The 19,590-nt window shown below is 46.6% G+C and overlaps 1 protein-coding gene across 1 annotated transcript; it reads right to left on the bottom strand.

Moving 5' to 3' along the window:
- Window positions 1-5,688: 5,688 nt before the first annotated feature.
- Window positions 5,689-14,288, bottom strand: LOC309442242 (extracellular tyrosine-protein kinase PKDCC-like; the record flags this gene model as incomplete). The annotated part of the gene is made up of 7 exons (XM_082057893.1): window positions 5,689-6,625; window positions 8,060-8,236; window positions 9,663-9,767; window positions 9,862-9,941; window positions 11,081-11,352; window positions 13,466-13,588; window positions 13,785-14,288. The coding sequence occupies 7 exons, from the start codon at window positions 14,286-14,288 to the stop codon at window positions 6,522-6,524; spliced, it is 1,365 nt and encodes a 454-aa protein (XP_081914019.1). The 3' UTR covers window positions 5,689-6,521.
- Between the last annotated feature and the right edge of the window lie 5,302 nt (window positions 14,289-19,590).

Consider the following 19,590-nt stretch of genomic DNA (forward strand, 5'->3'; position numbering starts at 1 on the left):
TACTTTTTTGTTTTTAAAGGAAAAGTTAGTTATTCTGTGCCGGAAGCCACTTCTACCTAAGATTCCCCGGGTGAAGCAAAGAATACTATGCTGATTTGTAAGGGTCTCTGAAGAGGCTTTAATTGTTGTTACCATATAGCAAGTGAATAAATCATGCTTTATCTCTGCTATAGTGTGTTGCATCGCATCCTGGTGCTATGATTAGGTAATTTCCAGAGTACATTTTGAACTGGCCTTTAGCTGTGCTAATAAAACTTTGGGGTTTGATGCTACTCTAGTGCACAAGTGGCTTTAGGCTGGTGGAGCTACTTCATTTTAGAAGTAATGATAATGATCATCATCATGGAACAACAGTTTTGCTAGACAAAGTGGAACAGTCAAGCCCTGAAAAATGCAAACCATGGCATTAATTTCACTGGGAGGGACCATGAGTTGAATTAGAAGACACAAAAAAGGGTGAGATTAATTAGGAATGTGAGCTCATGACTGCCTTGCCAAATGAATGGGAACAGCACTGGATGAGACACAGCAGCAATGGTGAAACGTTTCTTGGCATTTTCTGAGATCTGAGAAAACTTCCTTTGCACCCCAGTGTCCCCAAGACATTAATGAACTGCCTCTCTGGCTACCAAATGCGATGATTAACTTATGTCCCCAGGTTTCATTATCAAGCTTTTAATCTAAGCCTGAACTCTCTGATCTGTCATCTGAAGCAGTGAGGGAATTTGAAGCAGGGTCTTTCCCAGCAGAGAAAAACAATTCACTTGCTAAAGACACTATGTGGGAGGCACAACTTACAGATAGAAGAAGCTGAAAATTTGGGTGTTTATTTTGTAGCTTTGGGGGGTGGCTGAAGTTTTACTTCATTTTCACACTGGATCTTAAATTTCCAGTATTGTAAGTAGAGCAATAGATTTCAGCCAAAAAGTTCACAAGAGACTTCCACTGATTTTGATGGAGTTTGAGGATAAATACTGATAAATGTAGCATAATGTAGAAATTTGGCTTTTCTTAAGCCTTGTCTAGACTTGGATTTGGGAGGTGTGATGCACCACATGAATGATCTGATATCGTTAAGGCACTGTGTTTTTAATGCACAGCTTTAACCCTGGTTCTTTGTGGGAGCCTATTACTACATTGTATTTAGCACTTGCTAATCTAGAAATCATTTATGGTAAATGAAAAGAGATGTAACAAATCAAAGGCAGGCTGATCTTGCGGTTATACCTTTCAGATGTGGCCTCCTGCTACCTATAGGACTATTTTGCCTCTGACAGTATAGAAATAAGGGCTTCTCAGCCATACCAGCACCTCTGTGTGGGCTGTGAGGATAACAGGCTCTGAGGCTGTGCGGGAATGTTGAGGGGGTGGGTCTACAAGGGGTTAACAAGTAGGTGGGCTGGGATGGCACATGGGGAGTGGGGGGTGAGTAAATTACAGGAGGGAGAGACAAGAACATGCAGCAGTCAGGTATAGATTTCGGGATGGCATGGACAGTGGTTATGGTAGTTGGGAGAGGGTGAAGATGGGGCAGTTGTGGTAGTGGGTGCAGTGCAGAGACCTAACTTGGTGCCCAAAAGGGCCAAGCATTTATTTCTTAAAAAACCATCAGCATCTCCATCTCCTCCAAAGCTGTGTCAAGAAGTCACCCCTACGGCTAAACCCAGAACTTTTGCCATCTGGGTTGACAAGCCAGGAGGGCTGAAGGTCCAAAGGCTCCAAAGCACTGGCCATTGCCTGGAGCTCTCACACAGGTCCAGGAGCTGAATTGCAAGCAGAGGAGTTTGGCAGCCGTTCTCTCTGGCTGTCATGCCTCTTTGCTGCATCCAGACCTGTTTGATGCAATCTGGTACATTTTGCCATTAGCCAAGAACTATCACTCAGGGCAAATCCACCATCCTGTATGAAGCACACGCTGCAGAGGAGGCAGAGGGTCTCATGGTTTCTTCTCATACAAAATTCTCTTCTGTGACTTTTCCTTCACCACAACCATCTCCCTGCTGCTGTTGGTGGTGGCACTTTGATACACTGGGACAATTGAATCAAGGAGAAATATTGCTGCAAGTGTTATACTTAGAGGGAAAGATCCATGCTGACTTCCTACCAAGCCATCATGGGGCTATTCTGGAGTTAACTAATTCCTCAAACTGCATGCCAAACCAGGTCCTTCATCTCAATATGGCCAAAGTGCTTTGACTTCTAGCTATGAAGATCAGTGCTTGGTACATGAATTTATAGGAGACCTTACAGAAACTAATGTTAACCCACATGTGTGATCTGGGCCTAGAGCTGCCTGTGATAAATTCCTGGTTTTATCAAATGATCCAAACCAGTTTGAAAGTTCATCTATTTGAATGCTGCTTAGAACATCATCAAAGTTTGCAAAAGATGTCATGTAAGAATACAGGTATGACTTTCATTGTTATTTGAATCCTGTCTGATGTACCAGGAGTTGCTTTTTCTTCATTGGGCTCTGTCCCCCTTGCTCTACTCCTCAGTCCTTCATGAAGTCACCAGTCATGTAAACCCCTGCACAAACATACTGAACATGAATCATGTGGCATCTGTTGCTATTTATTAAACTGTGGCTTATATCTTGGGAGTATATGATATTATCCTTCATGGATGTTGCTTTATCTCTGTTATTACAATACGGAATTAATTAAGAATATTAAACTTCATGTTTAAAAAAATTATATTCCTAGCTTTTATCTATGGAGGCAACATTTTTATATCCATTCTCTCCTAATGGCAGCATCCTTTGGGAAGACGTGATAGACACATCTAGGTAAATATTATTCCTCCAGCACACATGGTTCCCATTGCAATTGATCCCCTGCTGTTTCCTTCCAAGCACTTTGTTCTGTGACATATCCCACAATGGTGGCTGAAATACTGATCAGCGATAGCAGAGACAAATTTACTCCAACAACTGGGAGTTTTAAGGGCAACAAATGTTTACGTCTGAGTTTTGTACACACCGTAGTTACTGAAATACAGTTTTTAGGTGTGCACCGAAATTTTCCCTGGCATTGAAAGTCTAAAGTTGGCTTGAGGCAGTCAGAGTTTAATAAAAGGATAGAATGAATGAAGAAGGCTGAGGGAGCTGGGTCTCTTTAGTTTGGAGAAGAGGAGACTAAGGGGGGACCTTATTAATGTTTATAAATATATAAAGGGTGAGTGCCATGGGGATGGAGCCAGGCTCTTCTCGGTGGCAAACAATGATAGGACAAGGAGTAATGGGATCAAGCTGGAACACAAGAGGTTCCACTTCAATTTGAGAAGAAACTTCTTCTCAGTAAGGGTGACAGAGCACTGGAACAGGCTGCCCAGGGAAGTGGTGGAGTCTCCTTCTCTGGAGACATTCAAAACCCGCCTGGACATGTTCCTGTGCGACCTCACCTAGGTGTTCCTGCTCCAGCAGGGGGATTGGACTAGATGATCTTTTGAGGTCCCTTCCAATCCCAAACATACTGTGATACTGTGATACTGTGAGATGGAACATAAAGATAGTGCGCAACAAAACAGCCAGCTGGGCCCAAAAGCTGTAGAGGAGATGTCTGCTCCCATAGTCTCCCTTCCTGTTGTGAGCAGCCTGGGTGCTCCGCACAGACCTGGCGCAAAAGCTGCACCTGAGCTGCTCATGAGCTGCCCAAAGCTCAGAGGTCACCAGCTGCGCATTGAAGGCTCGCAGAGAATTCATCCTACGTGCTTCTAAACTGGCATGGCCATTGGAAAGGGTTTCTTAGCAGGCGACGGGTAACAGCAAGAAGCTTGGAAAACGCTGGGTGGGAACTTCTTTTTCTAGCAACTATGTTTCCTCAAACACATGTCAAACTACAGCTCTAGATGCAGTGGGGTGACAAAACATTTCCCCTCAGCCATCATCTGCTGGGCACCACTGGGCTGCAGTGGGATGGCGCCCCAAATCAGATTGAAGCCTGCATGCCCATCAGGTGTTACATGCCACGGGGAGCTGCATGGCCGTACGAGAAGAATCGGTGCAAACACTTTTACCAGCATATTTGTGGCATCTTCTGAGTCTCTAGCACATGAACAGAATTGGACATAAATGTATGCCTGTGCTCTGGCTATTTGTCTGTGCTAGTGTGATGAATGTGCTCACGGGGGTCCAGGCTCTAACAATACACCTACTTATTTGCAGGGGGTAGTCTAAATGTCCTACAAAACCACTCACTATGGCAAGAGCAGACAGAGCATTGAGATTCTTTGAAACCTGGCTTCTTCTTTTTTTTTTTTTTTTTTTTTTTTCCATTAATAGTATTTGTTAAGCACTGTGTGCTCAAAACCAAGGCAGGATAATCTCTGCTCCCAGGCTCTAACTGCAAGCTTGATGCTGGAACCTACATTTATCCAAGCGACACTACCATACCCTGTACCATCTGCCAAGGGGCTGGACCCAACTGCCTGGCAGGCAATCATACATGAAAACTTCATGGAAAAACCTGCAACATGTGAGGAGCATCACATCACTAAAATAGACAATGTGGTTTGTTTGGTTTTTTTTTTACCAGGAGAGATTTTTAAGATGGGAAGATCTTTCTAAAACAAACTTGAATCACTTCAACTTTTGCATTCTCTCTCTGTTTCTTCCTCTCTGAAATGACCCAGGGCTTGCCCTTGCTTTGGGGAATGTACTTCTGATTTGTATGTTAGGAGGCTGAGAGATATGGAGTAAACTCTTACTACCTCTTGCTGATGTAAAGCATCACATAGCAGATGCCTGAAGCCCTGCTCAGTGGGGTTGATGTGAAACAATAGCGGACCCCTGGGAAGACCTTTCCTTCAACTTCCACAGGACCCACTGTAATGGAGAGAGAGGTCTGTGGCTGTCCATTTAAAAAGCCTCTCCTTCACAAAGCCTGTAGCAATGTGGCCACCACTAGGAAGAGCCTTCTTGTTGTGCTAACTAGGAATTCTCATTAATTGGTATCACTACCAGAGTCCCTGAGCCTCAGTGCAAGCGGCAGGGGTTATAGCGCATGAGAAAGCCCCCATGCAATGGCATTGCTGTGGGTTAATCGAGTACTAACGAGCCAAAAAGATGAGCACCTGCATTAAGAAACAGGACCAGATCATGAAAAACACAACACAACCCCAGGCAAAAGCTCAGGCATCTTTAGTCAGGGGTACCCTGTCAGCTACAGGGGCCCACACAGAAACAGCCACACCATGGTAGGCTACAAGGAGTCAATGGCAATGTCCATTATTTCCAGCCAGCAGCATGGGCTAAGAAGAAAACTCAACACAGCAGGGGACAGTGGCTGCAGCCTGGCTCTCCTGCACCCTTCAGAACCTTCGCTTGCGGGGCATGAGGTCAGTGGTGAGTTGGGCTTTCCCTGACCATGCTAAAGAAGAAGAGGTACCATATGGTCACTGCTTCCAGGCACTCCCAGGAGTGGTGTATTATGTTGCCATCTTTTATAGCCTGAAATTATACTAACCCTCACCTAATTTCCAAGGCCACATTTTTAGTGAAGGGCAGATGCAGGAGGCTCTTGGCACCAGACTGTCTCCTCTATACCTGTGAGCCTGAAAGTGCAACCACAGGGCATCCTCCAAGATCTAAGTGTCCAAGGGGCTTGGGTGCACTCATACACTGCTGAGACCACTCTCCGGTCAGCCTCAGGAATGAGTGATGGTGCTAGGCAAGCTGAAGGTGGGGAACACTTGCATTTGTTCATTTGGTTGCAGTAAAGGCTTAGAAAATTAAAGAGAAAAACTCTTCACAGCATGCTTAAAATAAACATAGTCATTCTTTAGCTTACAGAGTAATGCCTTATACATAAATAATTCAAATGTCTCGCTCTTTCACAGAAAGTAACAGAGATAAACCTTCAAGGTTGATATATGGGAGCTGGTGTTACAAATCACATAGAGTCAAACCCATATCCTGCATCCAAACAACCAGATATCTGGTTCCAGAATTGATCTATACACTGCCTCCCTTGCCCTGGAAGGAACTGAATCAGGACCCTCCTTGGAAGACCATCCCCATCATCAACCTCTGGTATGGATCCCAACCCTGCAACCTCAACCTATTGCTGAAATCCAGTTCTTTACATTTGCAGAGGTAAGAAATCCTGGTTGGCAGCTGCAGAAGGAGCCATTGTCTTCTCCAAGGTGCATTAATCCATATGTTTTGGAGGTGACCAAACTAACTAAGCCTATCCAAGCTGGATTGCTTGTAGCTATTTCCATTTCTTGTCTGCCAAGCTGGTTACTGAAGCAGCAAGGCTAGGTATTGCAGAGTCTAGCATCATTTGACTAAAACTAGGAGCGTTTATGCAGAACAGCAATGTGGCAACAGATAAAGAAGCTAGCGGGGCTGCAATGAGAAATCTGAGCTTTGATCAAGGAGGCAGCAGCATTTGACTCCATCTGAGCTGGCAGGCAGATCCCATCCCAAAGCAAAATAAAATATGTGATTCTTTTCAGCAGATGAAATTCTCCCCAGTGGTTTGTTCCTCCCAGGATCATATTATGTGATCTCATTGTCTTTAAAGTCTTTCCCCTGAGGAAGCCGATCGTTTAATATAGACTACAGCGTTAGCATCCGGTATTAAATCAGTCAGGCTACTCTGAAACAAGGCGAGTGGGCGTCCTGGAAAGGAAATAAAAATGCAAGTTTAATAGAAGAGATAGGTTCACCTTGACCTATGCTATTTATTGCAACAGACATGGGAACCCACTGCTTGCTCAACTGAGGGTCACTCCACCCTGCCGTACATATGTTTCACACTCCCAGTAAACTCCAGTTTGACACTCCCAGCAAACTTTAGAAGCTCACCGAGTGTGCAAAAGAAATGCACAATCGGGCCCCAGAGGCTTTTATGTCTTGTTTTGCTTTAAAGAGTTGCCCTAAGAGGGAATAGTATGTTCCCACAGCTCTCATTAACCCAAGCAGCAAAGTCAGGCACTCTTCATTTCAGCCACACACTTTCAGCATCTTTGGCTGCAAAGATGTGCTGCAAAAACAAGAGGAAGAAAAGCCATTAATGGACCGTAGGCAGGGTGCGGGATGGCAGGGACCAGCAGCCGAGCCAGATGCTGCAGAAGGGCTCTGCTGTCCCACGCGCCGCAGCTTCTGCATCCCCACCGCTGTGCTAAGCAGGTTCCCTCCAGCCGGGCACCGAATGCAGCCGACAACAGCTGCCCCATGAGGAGGCCAGATGTGGTGTGTCAGGCACAACTCACACAACCCACTGCTGGTGTGAAACCAGCTCGAAGAGATTTATGTCGCATCAGTGTAAGCGCTCTTATGTCACTCGTTAGCCACATGCCAACTGCACACGAAGCCACAGAAATCTACATTTTATGGTAGTTTGGTTGGTTTTGTTGTTGTTTTTTTTTTAAATGTCATGTGAACCAACAAGATGTGATTCTTCAGCACCGTTGTGAGTGAAAACACTCATTTACCTCATTTAGTGCTTCACTTTCTAAGTAACAATTTAGTTCACGATTGAAGTGTCAGCTAAATGAGGTAATTTATAATAATTCTGAAAACATGCTAACTGGAAGAGGCTATAAAGAGATAATTACAGGGACATTTTGTAAATCCATTTGTTTGGGACTTTAGTTTTGATAAAGGGGATAACAACTTGTAAGCTATGATTTTTTTAAATTATAACAATAGTAACCACTTTCTTTTACATAGCTTCTTTCATCTCTAAAAACCCCACAGCTTTTTGCAAACTGTGTCTACCACAGGAATTGTTTAGCCTAACACCAAAGTGAAGCCATCTCTGCATGAAATAAGTAACTATTTAACAATACCTAGCAGTCCCCTGCAAAATTTGTAGAAAAAAGAATCTGCAGAAGGAGAATATAATTCCTTTTGCCTCTCCTTACAAATACTCAGGGGATCCTCAGATGCCCACCGCGGCAGCCATTTGATCTTGAGAATAAGGAAGGCAGCCTTTTATATGCGCCCATAGACTCAAGGCACTATGGATGAGGGCAGCATCATCATCCCCACACCTGCCCAAGGAAGCAGGGGCACCACGTGGCAGCATCTGTCACATCAGCCCAAGCTCACCTGTCCATGTCCTCCGCTGGGTGACAATAAAGCTTTGGCACTGTGACTGGGAGTTACAAATCCTGGCGGCTTCCTCGGCACTGTGAACAGAGAGCAGGCATCCCAGGTGGCTGTAGGAAGGCCAGCACTTGTAGTCTTCCCCTTCCACTGTTCGAAAGCCCTTCAGGGAGATGAAGTCTGGGAACAGAAGCAAGGTATTTAGGGAAACTCTCCAAGGCAGTTTCAGAGACTGGTTTCAATATACACTTAGTATTTTGGATTTCTGTGAAAACTCATAAAGGAAACATGATAGTGATAGATTGAACTGACCTGCTTAGATGGAGTCTGTGGAGCTGCAAAGTTAAAAGAAACCCAAATCCTGACTTTTGGTTCTGCTATGGAGCATAGGATAGCAGTTCTTCCATGGATGTAACAGAGGGGGCAGAGCTCTCAAGGGTGAAGGGACAGGGGAGCGACCACAGGGGTGGGTGACCGCAGGAGGCTGCTGTGTGGACCCACCTTTCTAGCAGGGCTCTGGAGAAGCCAATCTCACACGGCCTCTCCTACACCTCACCCCTAACAGCAGAACCAGGTCACCACAGGTCCAACACCGAGCTTCACAGGGGTGCACTGACCCACCCATCATGGTGCCACCCACAGGTACGGGAGACTTAGGAACCCCAGTGAGGGAAGGGGAGGCCAGATCCTGCTCCAACAGGACACAAGAGACCTGACAAACCTCAGCAAGTGATATTAAGCCTGTTGTTCACTGACTACTAAGAGCCTCACCCCATCTTCCCACACCTTTACGATGGTGAACATTTTGGCCAGTTGCTAAGCCAACAGGTAGGCATCATTGGAAAATACTAGTAATTGCTGCTAATGCTGCTGGTGCAAATAACTGAATATATTTTCCCATAACTGTGCAAATTCCAGTTCTTCCACACATAAAGAGATTTCCTTATTCATGCCACCACCACCACTCCACCATCTCAAGTGAATGCTCAGGAAAATGCAAGTCACAGTAACCACAGGACTTTTGAAGCCTTCTTCTTGATTAGTCTCATCTCTACCCCTGAACAGGTCATTTTTGGAGGAATGCACCTCATAAAGGCTCATTTATCCATCCACAAGTCCAACAGGATGGCCTTCAGAAAAAAATTTAGAAGGTACCAAGGGCCTAGCTAATCTGCCACACTCATCTTGGTGTCATGGCCACAACCTGTGCTCAGCAGTCAGAAGCCACCAAGTGAAATAAGAAGTTTCAATATCAGCCTGGAAAACTGACCTATTGGTCCAGAGGATAAGATGACCCTGAAGAGGGACATGAGAAACTCAGTTTACTACTTTGGTCTAGTTGCACATTATGAGTATTTAGAAGCAGTGCAAACATATGTCCATATGTAGGCTAGATTGTCTGCACTGCTTTTACTTTGCAAAACAATGCAATAATGCATAGCTACCATGAAGAAACAACAAAAGACTGCTCAAAAAAAAGATACTTTTGATGCTTTTCCTAGTGACTAAACACTGTTTGAATGGATGGGAAATCAGAATTTGACCAGTTACCAAAAGTTTCACTCCCTCATTAGTTATGTTACCTAAAGCATTCAAAGTCATGTACCTTTTAAATGAAGAGGTCTTTTTTGCAGATAGAGCCCAGACTTGTACAGATGTAAAACCTTTTCAAAGGCTTCCAGGGTTTCATTTATTCCATATCGTAAATCACCTACATTTAAAGAAAGAGATGACCAAGATGAGTAATTCCATTAAATACTGTTTAGAGATTTCTAATAAAGAAGTTTATTAATATTAGCTGGTACCTGTTGCATTCAGAATATCACTCAAAAAGGGCCGCAAAGCAGCTGGTGCAGAGTGTGGCAAAAGATAGGTGAAAAAATACCTGCAAAAAAATCCCACAGACTGATTAGAATACAGTAGCTTAATTTCCCTAGTGATTAAGTTGTCTACATTTTCCTGCGACTCGATTATCCATATGCAACCAGTCAGTCTTCTTTGGTTATTAAGTTATGTTTGAGCACTTCGCTGGCATCTCACAGACCATTCCTATGAACTGGGCTGAAACTCTGGTCCTTGCCGCACAGCACGCTGCCAAGTGCCGCATGAAATCTACTTTGCAAAGGTTCACACAACAGAGCTTTCCGTCATTCCTTGGGGCCATTTTTGTGCACTAAGCAATGTGTTTCCCATCAAAGAGAGACCTGTATAAAAGAAGACTCATGCAAGACCTTTCCCTTGCCCTGAAAAGGTTTGGCATTCTTATTATCCCTGGAAAAGCTGGACACTCCCTGACCCACTGCCTGAACCTTCTAGAAAACTCCTGTTCTGCAAGAGACAAGTGTGTTACTGCAGGGCTACAATAATCTATACAGCGATTTGACCTTTAACACTGAATCCTGCAAATTCAGGCTCCCTTACTAAGTCCTCTGTGTAAATACCCAACTGCCAAGGCTTCCCGCAGTCCTTGACCTGCCAAGCATCACCAGCGAGTGGAAGTCATTGTGCTTTGTGCTGGTGGCCTACACAAAGTGCTGCAGCAGCCTCAGCCCATTGCCCTTGACCTGTTCCATAGCTCTTCCACAGGCGCTCATCATCCTTGTAGAGAGACTTGGAGTTCAAAGCAAGAGTTTGCCAGCCTGTTCCCAGCAACGAGACCTCGAAGTGGGTGGGCTTTGGCAGGTAGCCCATGCTGCCACTGCTTTCAGCAAATACAGCCTGCGGATGTCAAGTGCCAGGACTTGTTTGGCAAACATTAAATTTACAGGTGCAACCTTTGGGGCAAGTTCTAGAGGGTGTTGGGTAAAGAGAGCAGAAGAAAGATGCCTGCATTCTCACCAGACAATGACAACATTCTTTTCCTGCCTTATACGGAAAATAAACTGGCTTCCAAGCAATCCTTAACTACGCTACGACAGAGGTGAGGGGAAATCACTGCATGGAAAAAACTCAAGATGCTAGATGCTACATGGCAGAATGTGAGCTCAGTCACCCCAGATTTTCCTCCCATCTCACTGGACATACCGATATGCATTAAAAAGATTCTTCTTTTCATTTATTCCTTCACATTTCCCAATGGCGGAGCATTTCAGAGGAAAGCTTTTTGTAGGGAACTCAAGTGTGCAGTCATTATCTTCCTTGCATGACAGTTCCTCAGTGCTGGCATCATCCATGTCTGTCACTTTTAGGTTTCCATCCACCATAACAAACTGCCTCGGCTGGAAATCCAAGAGGACTATTGAACCCAGGGGGGAATGTGCCAAGTAAAACAGCAGTTTCACAAGACTCAGGCAAATCTGAAAGAGATGAATATGCATGGAAAAAACAGATGAAAAACAGCTATTAAATTGGAAGTAGAACAAAGGGGAGGGCATTCAATGAAATTAAAGGCAAAAAAAAAAAAAAGAGCATATAGTAGTTAAAAGGTAATTATATGTATGCTACAAAATTTATTATCAACATTGCCAGAGGATTTTACTGGTAAGTAGTTTAGCAACATTTTTTTAAAATGTTCATATACAAAGACAGACATTTGCAGTTAGAGGAACTAGAGGAGAAAGCTATGAGGAAAACAATAGCAGCCTTCATGTTTCAGGAGCTATATTGATTTGCTAGCTGAAATCAGAAGGAATTTTTCCCACTCTGGCATAGAATTAATACATTCTCCTCCCTTCCCCCATGCTGTTCCACACAGACTAAGGCTCCATGGTCATTAATACCAGATTCATGCCTTGCTACATCACTCAGTAGTATGAATTTGGGCACACAATCGTGCTTCTGAAGAATTTGCCAAAGCATGCAATATATTTATTGCCAGCTTTTTTTGCTTTTATATCAACTTTCTGGCAGCAGGGAAAGGTCAGACAATACCTGATCCAGCAGAAAGCTCGATAAATGTTTTTTGAACAAACCAGAGCTAGAGGAGCGCATTTATACAGCACCAGCACTTTGTTCAAGTAGCTTTTTGCAGCAGTTTTCATTCAGTATCAGGACCCCGGCATCAGAGGAACTTTATCATCAGCTAGGTGTGCCAGGCAGACCCGCGCCATCCCTCGCTGCCTCCGATAGCGATCTGGACAGGCAGGAGGGCTGGTCATTTGGAACAGCTCACAGAATGGCTCGTATCTGATGTACTCATCAGAGGGGAATCCCATCTGTTTAGATGTCCTAATTAAGAAACAGAACTAGACAGTGCCAGTCTAAGTTCTGTATTAGTACCTTCATCAGTCAAAAGATTACGAAAATCTTAATGTCACTGTACCAGACCTCACCACCAGCTAATCCAGCATCATGGGTTTCCAGATCTCTAGAGACTTTGGCACATTTGAGAAGATGAGGTGCTGGGAAAGCTATGTACAAGCCAGTAAGAAATAGTTTGTAAGCAAAAGTGCAACCCCACGGGCCAAAAGAAATTACTCTGGAAGCTCAGACGCTATTTTAACTTGACAAGTGAAGCAATCCTAAGAATCACAGCTTCACATCCCACGGCTGAGTGAGCACGGTTGCCACACTCCCCCTCTGGCATGGATGGCAAGGCTCCTCTTCAACATTAAGAACCACATGCAGGCAAGGATTTTATTTTGGGACTTCCGTTGCATTTTTATTTTGCCCAAAGCATTTTTTATGGACATTAAGGTACCCATGTTTGTACTTAATGCTCTCTTTCCTCCTGAGAGCCAAACAAGTAGTCGTGAAGCCCCAACTGAGACCTTGAGGCAAACTGTAATACAAGCTATAAACAAAATAAGTGCCATGTCTTAAGTCATTTATATCCTGGGGAGCTTGAGTCCCTATGCAGGATGCTTAGGAGACCAGGCAGATCTCACTAACAGGGCTGCAACGGTAGCACCTACAGCAAGAGGAAAGCAATTTAGTAGTGTTTGTACTACAGTAATACCCAAAGGGCTAAGATCAGAAACATGAAACAAACACATGATGAGAGGCTGCTCAGTTTGTTGCTTGCAATAGGTAATATACAGAAAACAACAGACTTGGAGTGCAGCAAGGTGGCTTTCCCCACTCAGACCCAGCCTGTTGAGGGGCCTTGCTACTAAAGCCTCTCTGTAGAGCGGAACAATACAGAAGAAAAACTAGCAAAATAGTTTAATACTGTGTATTAAACACCACCCCAGCCCTCAGCAAGGTTTTGTAGCCATTTCCTCCCTGACGTAGTTCTTTTAACATCTCTCGACAGAGAAAGAATATAACTGTGAAAGGCCAGACCACGGCTATTTTAATGTGATTTAAAACGAGTGAAAGCAAAACCATGTAAGGACAAATCTACAGAAGCAAACAGAGTGTCAGCATGACAATCCCGTTTGCCCCAGCAGCCACCATGGGATCTCTGCATTTACCCAGTTTGTGGTCTAAGAGAGGCTGATAAAACTCCCTTTTGTTTTGTTTTCTTACTTTAAATCTCTCCTCCCAGGGGGTCTGCAGAAGCTGAATCATCTCCAGGGGGGATCCCAGCTCCATCATAGCGGTGACCCGTATTTCAGGATCTCTGCTATCATCATAGCACTGACCGTGCAGCTGCCGGGAGGGAAGGAGCGATTGTTAGAGAGATGCTGCTGCCAGTGCCAGCAGGTCCGGGACGCCCGGGAAGGGGGACAGCAACGGCGGACCGACTCGGCACCGAGACGCATCCCTCCCTTCCACTCCCCTCGAAAAATTTCCGTACCGATGGATCACATCCCGCATCCCCCCGCTCCGGCGCTCCCCTCCGTACCTGGACGATGCCGGGATGCTGCAGGCGCTGCAGCAGCGTCACCTCCTTCAGCAGCTTGTAGGCGGCCAGGCGGCGGCAGCCGGCCGGCGCCCCGTAGCGCTGCAGGCACTGCCGCACCTCCCGGCCCGCCCCGTGCACCGACTTGAGGGCGACGGCTCCGCCGCCCGCCAGCGCCGCCCGCGCCACCACCTTGGTGAAGCCCCAGCCCAGCACGCTGACACCCGTCACCAGGCTCAGGTCGCCGCAGCCCAGCCCGCCCGCGGCTGCGACCTCCCCGCCCGCCGCCGCCGCCAGGCGCCGCAGGTCGCGCCGCCTCTGCCGCAGCTCCTCCCGCAAGCCCGACGGCAGCGGCGGCGGGGAGCCCGGCCGCCCCTCACCGCCACCGCCACCGCCGCGCCGGCCGGCCGGCAGCGCCAGCAACGCCAAGGCCAGCAGCGCCAAGGCCAGCAGCGCCGCCGCGCTCAGCCGGGCGCCCCGCCGCGCCCGCCCCGCCGCCACCGCCATGGGGAGCGCGGCTGCCCCGCAGCAAGCTCCGGCCGCTCTGCCGCCCGCGATCCGCGGCGATGGGGAAGGCGAGCGGCGCCGAGGGGCGTGTCGGGCGGGCGGCCTCCCCGGCGCCCCCACCCCCGCCGGCCTGGCGCTGCGGGGCAGCCGCTGCCCGAGGGGAGTTCGGGGGCGCACGGAGCAGCGGCGGCACCGGCCGCCCGGGGAGGGGAGGTCGCTGCGGTGACGGAGCAGAAGCGGTTTTAGGAGAGGTGGTCTGGAGTGGGAATCCGAGCTGCCGGGAGTGAGCGGTACAACCCCGCAGACGCCTGCCCCACCCTTCCGACGGAGGCTGTTTATAGCAAAACACGCTGATTTCACGGGCGTGAATTTCGTCAGTCTTGCTAAAGTTACGGCAGAATGCAACCGAGGGATGTAAACCGCATTAAAATTAGTAAGAACGGAGATAACACGTTCTCGTGCCTTTGAAAAGTCTCAGGTTAGGTTTCTAAGAAAAGCAAACACTAGCAGTCACTCCTACTGGAAGGATAAACCCTGTGAGGTTGAAACAGCACTACGCCGGCTAAAGCGTGGAATTGTAATTGTTACCTCTCCCCCCCTCCCAAAAAAAAAAAAAAAAAGAAAAAGAAAAAACACACCCCTAAACCCTCCTCCATCTAAACCAGCCAATCCATGCAGAAGACACCACTTGATCATTGACATGTGAGGAAATCCATCAGCTTGGTGACCCACAGCCAGCTCAGGGCTGCCTCCCGTGACACAGGTACCTGTAGAGGTGAGGAAAGCGTTGCCGAGATGGCTGTGTAGAAGTGGGACAAGGCACCTGCCTGGGCTCTGTCACCTGGTTTATACATGTCTGCACCAGGCACTGCTGTGCAGAAAGTCAGTCAGGTTAGCCTAGGGCCCAGACAGGTGTGCTTTATCTGCTTCCAGTTAAGGCAATATGCTGTTAACTTTCCACACTGAGTGGCCTGAAACACCAGCCCAATGGGTTAATTCACCTTATTATTTACCATTACGCTGCTAGGTTAGAAATTAAAATAACGCTCTGCCTCTCCATCTGGTTTGCTTCTGTTTCTGCCCTAATTTTTTTGGTGGCCTAACTAGCCTGAGAGACCCTCCCTAGGAAGGCAGCATGGCAATGCACTGCCCAGTGCAGTAACCTCCTGAGAGCACACTTGGGTTTTGGAGGATGCATGTTTCACTTTTCCTCTGCTCCTTGGGACGGCTGTTATTTCCCAGCTGCTGCGCTGTTCCTGAAGGACCCAGCTCTGCTGAGCACCTGCAGTTTCTGCCTGCACCAGGAGGAGCCCAGCAGGACGCAGTGGGTGAGAGTACACAGGGTTTGTCCTGGCTGTGAGCAAGCAGATTTTCAGAGAGTACAACAGAGCAGCTATCATGACTGGTGATCCCCAAGACTGTTTTAATAGAAATAATTAATATAAATGATCAACTATAAATAGTTTCCTTTGCAAAAGCCTGCAGAAAGTTTCCCCTCCACTTCTTGCTAGTTCAATACTACCAGAGCAGCATGTGAGGCAGGGTACGAGTGGCAGCACCACAGTGGAGTACAGCTGCTCTGTAAGACTGCAGGAAAAATTAACTCGGAATTCATTGGGACATTTCCAGATGACCGAGTCTGGGAGGGAAATTGGAGCCCACCATACACCAATATGTAAAATAATGTAGAAAATCTCAGGTGGCCTGTGCTTATCCATGCACGTATAGTTTAGGGCTGATCCCAGAACAGCTCTTTCAGTAGCTGAATTTCCTTTGTTGCTTTTTAACCTTAATAGCTCTTTAATTACTGTCCTTATTTTCAAATCAAGTATACATCTGTGTCATATCAATGAATATTCATTGTCACTGGAGAGCTATTAAATACATTTTTACCTGTGTTTCCAAGGGAATGGATACCAGCTGAGTGTAGTATTATCTAATTTCAGCCTGTTGTCAGCACCGTAATAATATCAAAACCTATTAGAGCAGACTCACAGATAAATAAAAATAATAGTGATTGATTATTTATTTGCTTTATAGTAGCACTTAAGGATTCCTGCCAAGATCATGGCTCTGCTGCACAAGGCTTCTTGCAGACAATGGAACAAGTGGTGGCCTTTCCCAACACAGGTGACACCTTGAACAGTAAACACAGCAATGTGCTGCTGCAAGGGTGTAGCAGAGGAGTACATGGTCATTTGAAAGTCCTTTAATTCCTTGAGGATCTGTGCAAATGAAAGAAGGGAAGACTTGGAAGGTGAAGGTGAACGAGACAAGGATCCACCCTTACCAGAAGAGCTGAAAAGACCCCACAGGGCTGGAGTCTTTCCCAGTGCTTGGCTCCAGTATCACCTGGTAGGATCTTTGGGGTGGATCCAGTGTAATATTTACTGGGTGCTGCTGGTTCTTCAGGCACTGGAGATGCTCCAGTGTCTGCTTGTAGCTTACAGTGCTGTAATCTTCTGAGGAAATTGAGTGAGAGCAAAGCTAATTAAAGTCCATTGAAAAGAAGGAAGCAGTTGCTCATTGTTTTTACAGTAAGTCTGTACTGAAGGAACAATTTCTCCTACACCAGTCCAGTGAGGACACTGGCAGAGTCCAAGACCATCAGTTGGACCTCAGTATGGGGCACTATAGCTAGGAAGCAAATCCTGTAGATGGATCAAAAAGGAGAAGGACAGCTGGAGCATGAGGCATCAGTGTGGTCATGTTTCCACAGAGGAGGAGAGGAGATATGTGAAAAACAGCATCACTGCGGGAGGGAGGGCATGGAGAGAAGGAAGGGATGAGAGGCAGAAGTTCAGTGTTAGAACAAAATAGCCTGCTAGCAGGGTTAGCCTACCAGTACAGACTGAGTCTAAAGACAGTCTTCAAACTAGTACAGACTGAAAAAGTTGAAGTGTCAGGTACATTCCCAGGCACCAACACTCGATCTTCCCTGTTAGAGCAGCCCCTGGCCACTAGCACTCTGCTGACAATTCCTGATATGATCTGGGAGTCAAGATGTGCCAGAGACCATTCCTCACACATAGGTTGCTCATGACCACCATATTTTGAAGGGTAAGAGAGCTCAATAGACATGGCTGTTCTGCACCAGTCTGCCTCAGTACCAGGGAAAGGTCTGGGGCATGTTTCCTTGAGGTCCCTTCCAACCTGGTATTCTATGATTCCTTTGTTAATATAGATGTAACTTAAGTGTTTTGAAGAGACAAGGGAAAACAGCACCAATCCTTGAGAAGGTCCTGCTCCTGAGCACTGTCTCACTCCCAGGAGCTCTGGGAGCCTGTGCTGGCTGAAACACAAGGAGGATCAAAAGATGGTTTGTTCTGAGGGTACAAAACCATTGCAGAAGTTCAGAGCACAGCAAGTATGTTATAGGTCCTGGGAGGGAGCAAAGAAGTGCCCAATGTAGAGAGAGCAAACTCTCATCAGGGAGAAGTCTAGCTGCTCACTGCAGTGGGAACCAGGTAGCTTTGACCATGTCCACCCCAGAGCCTGCTGTGACAGTGGAGCAGGACAAGGCCAGGAGACTCTTCAGGGCTTGAACGGGAAATACCCGAGTTAGTACTTTCTGCCTTGTTGAACACCCATCACTACTGGTTCAGAGATGGAAAAAAATACTCACTACCTTACGTGGATCTGTGCCTGGGCACAGGTGGGCACGGGGAGCAGGGCAGGGCTTGCCACCAGACATTTAACACACAGGTCTTATGTGAGACAGGAAGGCATTGCAGAAAATTTTATGAGCTTGCTAGCTTAGATCTCTTTATGCTGTTTTATTTTCCGTGTGCTGAGCCTCCCTAACTTGTAGTACCTGGAACTGAGGGGCTGTGAGTCTACAGCAAGAAACTGAGTGTTTCACAGGGAGTGAAACAAAGAAAAGGGCCCCACTTCAGCTTCAGTGTCACCTGGGTGCAGACTCCAAACTTTACCACAAAATGGACAGGCAGTGATTAATTACAAATAATGTCATCAAGTGTCCTGCAGAGCAGGCCAAAGCATTGGCATGGGCAGGAAGCTGGAGAAACTTGAAAATGATCCTACTGAGATGCTGTCAGGATTGTAGTGTTCCAGTGTGGGCAGTTCTTCCACCCCACTGGTGCCTCCCTTGTCCCTGATAATCACTGAAGGAATGAAGAAAAGCAGACACACTGCCTCAGTGAGGAAATGCTATTCCTCCTGTAAAAGTGCTTCCTTTGTCCCTAAGTCCAGGAGAACACAAGATGTTGTGATTTGGAGCAAAATAGAGAGGAGGCACAATGGCCCTGCCAGACCCAGTACATCCCATCCCATCCCAGCCTTCCATTGTGACACAGCAGAGGGAAGTTTCTGCCCGACTTTATTGCCTTTACTGGCATGTGAGCACTGTATTGAGGAGACGGTTTGGGGTACATGTTGTGGACACCTGCTTTGTGATTGTTTTCTCTCAATAGCAGATGTTGTTAGATCCAGGCAAGGCCTCCTGTTGCAGCTCTCAACATAAAACCAGACCAAGTGCAAATGCATCTGTGGTTAACCCGTGTGCTTGCACTAGGCCCACCATGTCCTAGGAGAACCAGGTTTTTTGAAGATACAGTGATTAGATGTGCAGCACACCCTTAGCATGGCACTCTAAAGCTGCTGCGGTAAAGAAAGCAGCTAGAAGCTGGCCATGGCTGGATAGATGAGCCTGTAAGGGAACAAAATAACCCAATTTCTGCTTTGCATTTGCGGCTTCAGCAATAGAGGGCAGTATCCTATGCTTTCTTACCTACATTCATTCCCACAGAGGCTATAGATGGCGCAGAACATTGTCCACTGTTCAGAAAATATCAGGCTGTGCTACAATTGCAATTACTGTGATTGAATCTCATGCTTCAGAGCTTCTCCTGCATTCCTGCAAAGGGTAGGAGAATTCTCTCATGCAAAATTGTGATTATTTTTCCCACTTCCCTGATGGCACTATTAGCTGAGCTCCTCCCTGGAAATGTAGGTGAAACTGTACATAAGGTGTAGATGCAAAACTGGGAGTCTTCTGTGCTCCAGACCAGCTGGGTTGAGAAAGCACCTCCTTCTCCCATGCCAGTGGTGAAGGAATTTGCCTCTCTCTGAAAGACAGAGACTTCTCTGGGTGTATTCCCCTAACTGGTCCCCTCCTGTCCCAAGAGGTCTAGGCAGCAGCTTTTTCCCTGTTTCTTGACTATGACACTGATCTAGAAGAGATAAGATCAAGCTCCTGGGTTAGCACAAAAACCTGGGGAGAAATCCAGGGTGGGGGGAAATCCTGACACTGAGCACATACGTGAAAGTCTGGGACATCAAC

Source organism: Streptopelia decaocto (assembly GCF_964273445.1).
Source record: "Streptopelia decaocto genome assembly, chromosome: 7".
NCBI classification, from domain to species: domain Eukaryota; kingdom Metazoa; phylum Chordata; class Aves; order Columbiformes; family Columbidae; genus Streptopelia; species Streptopelia decaocto.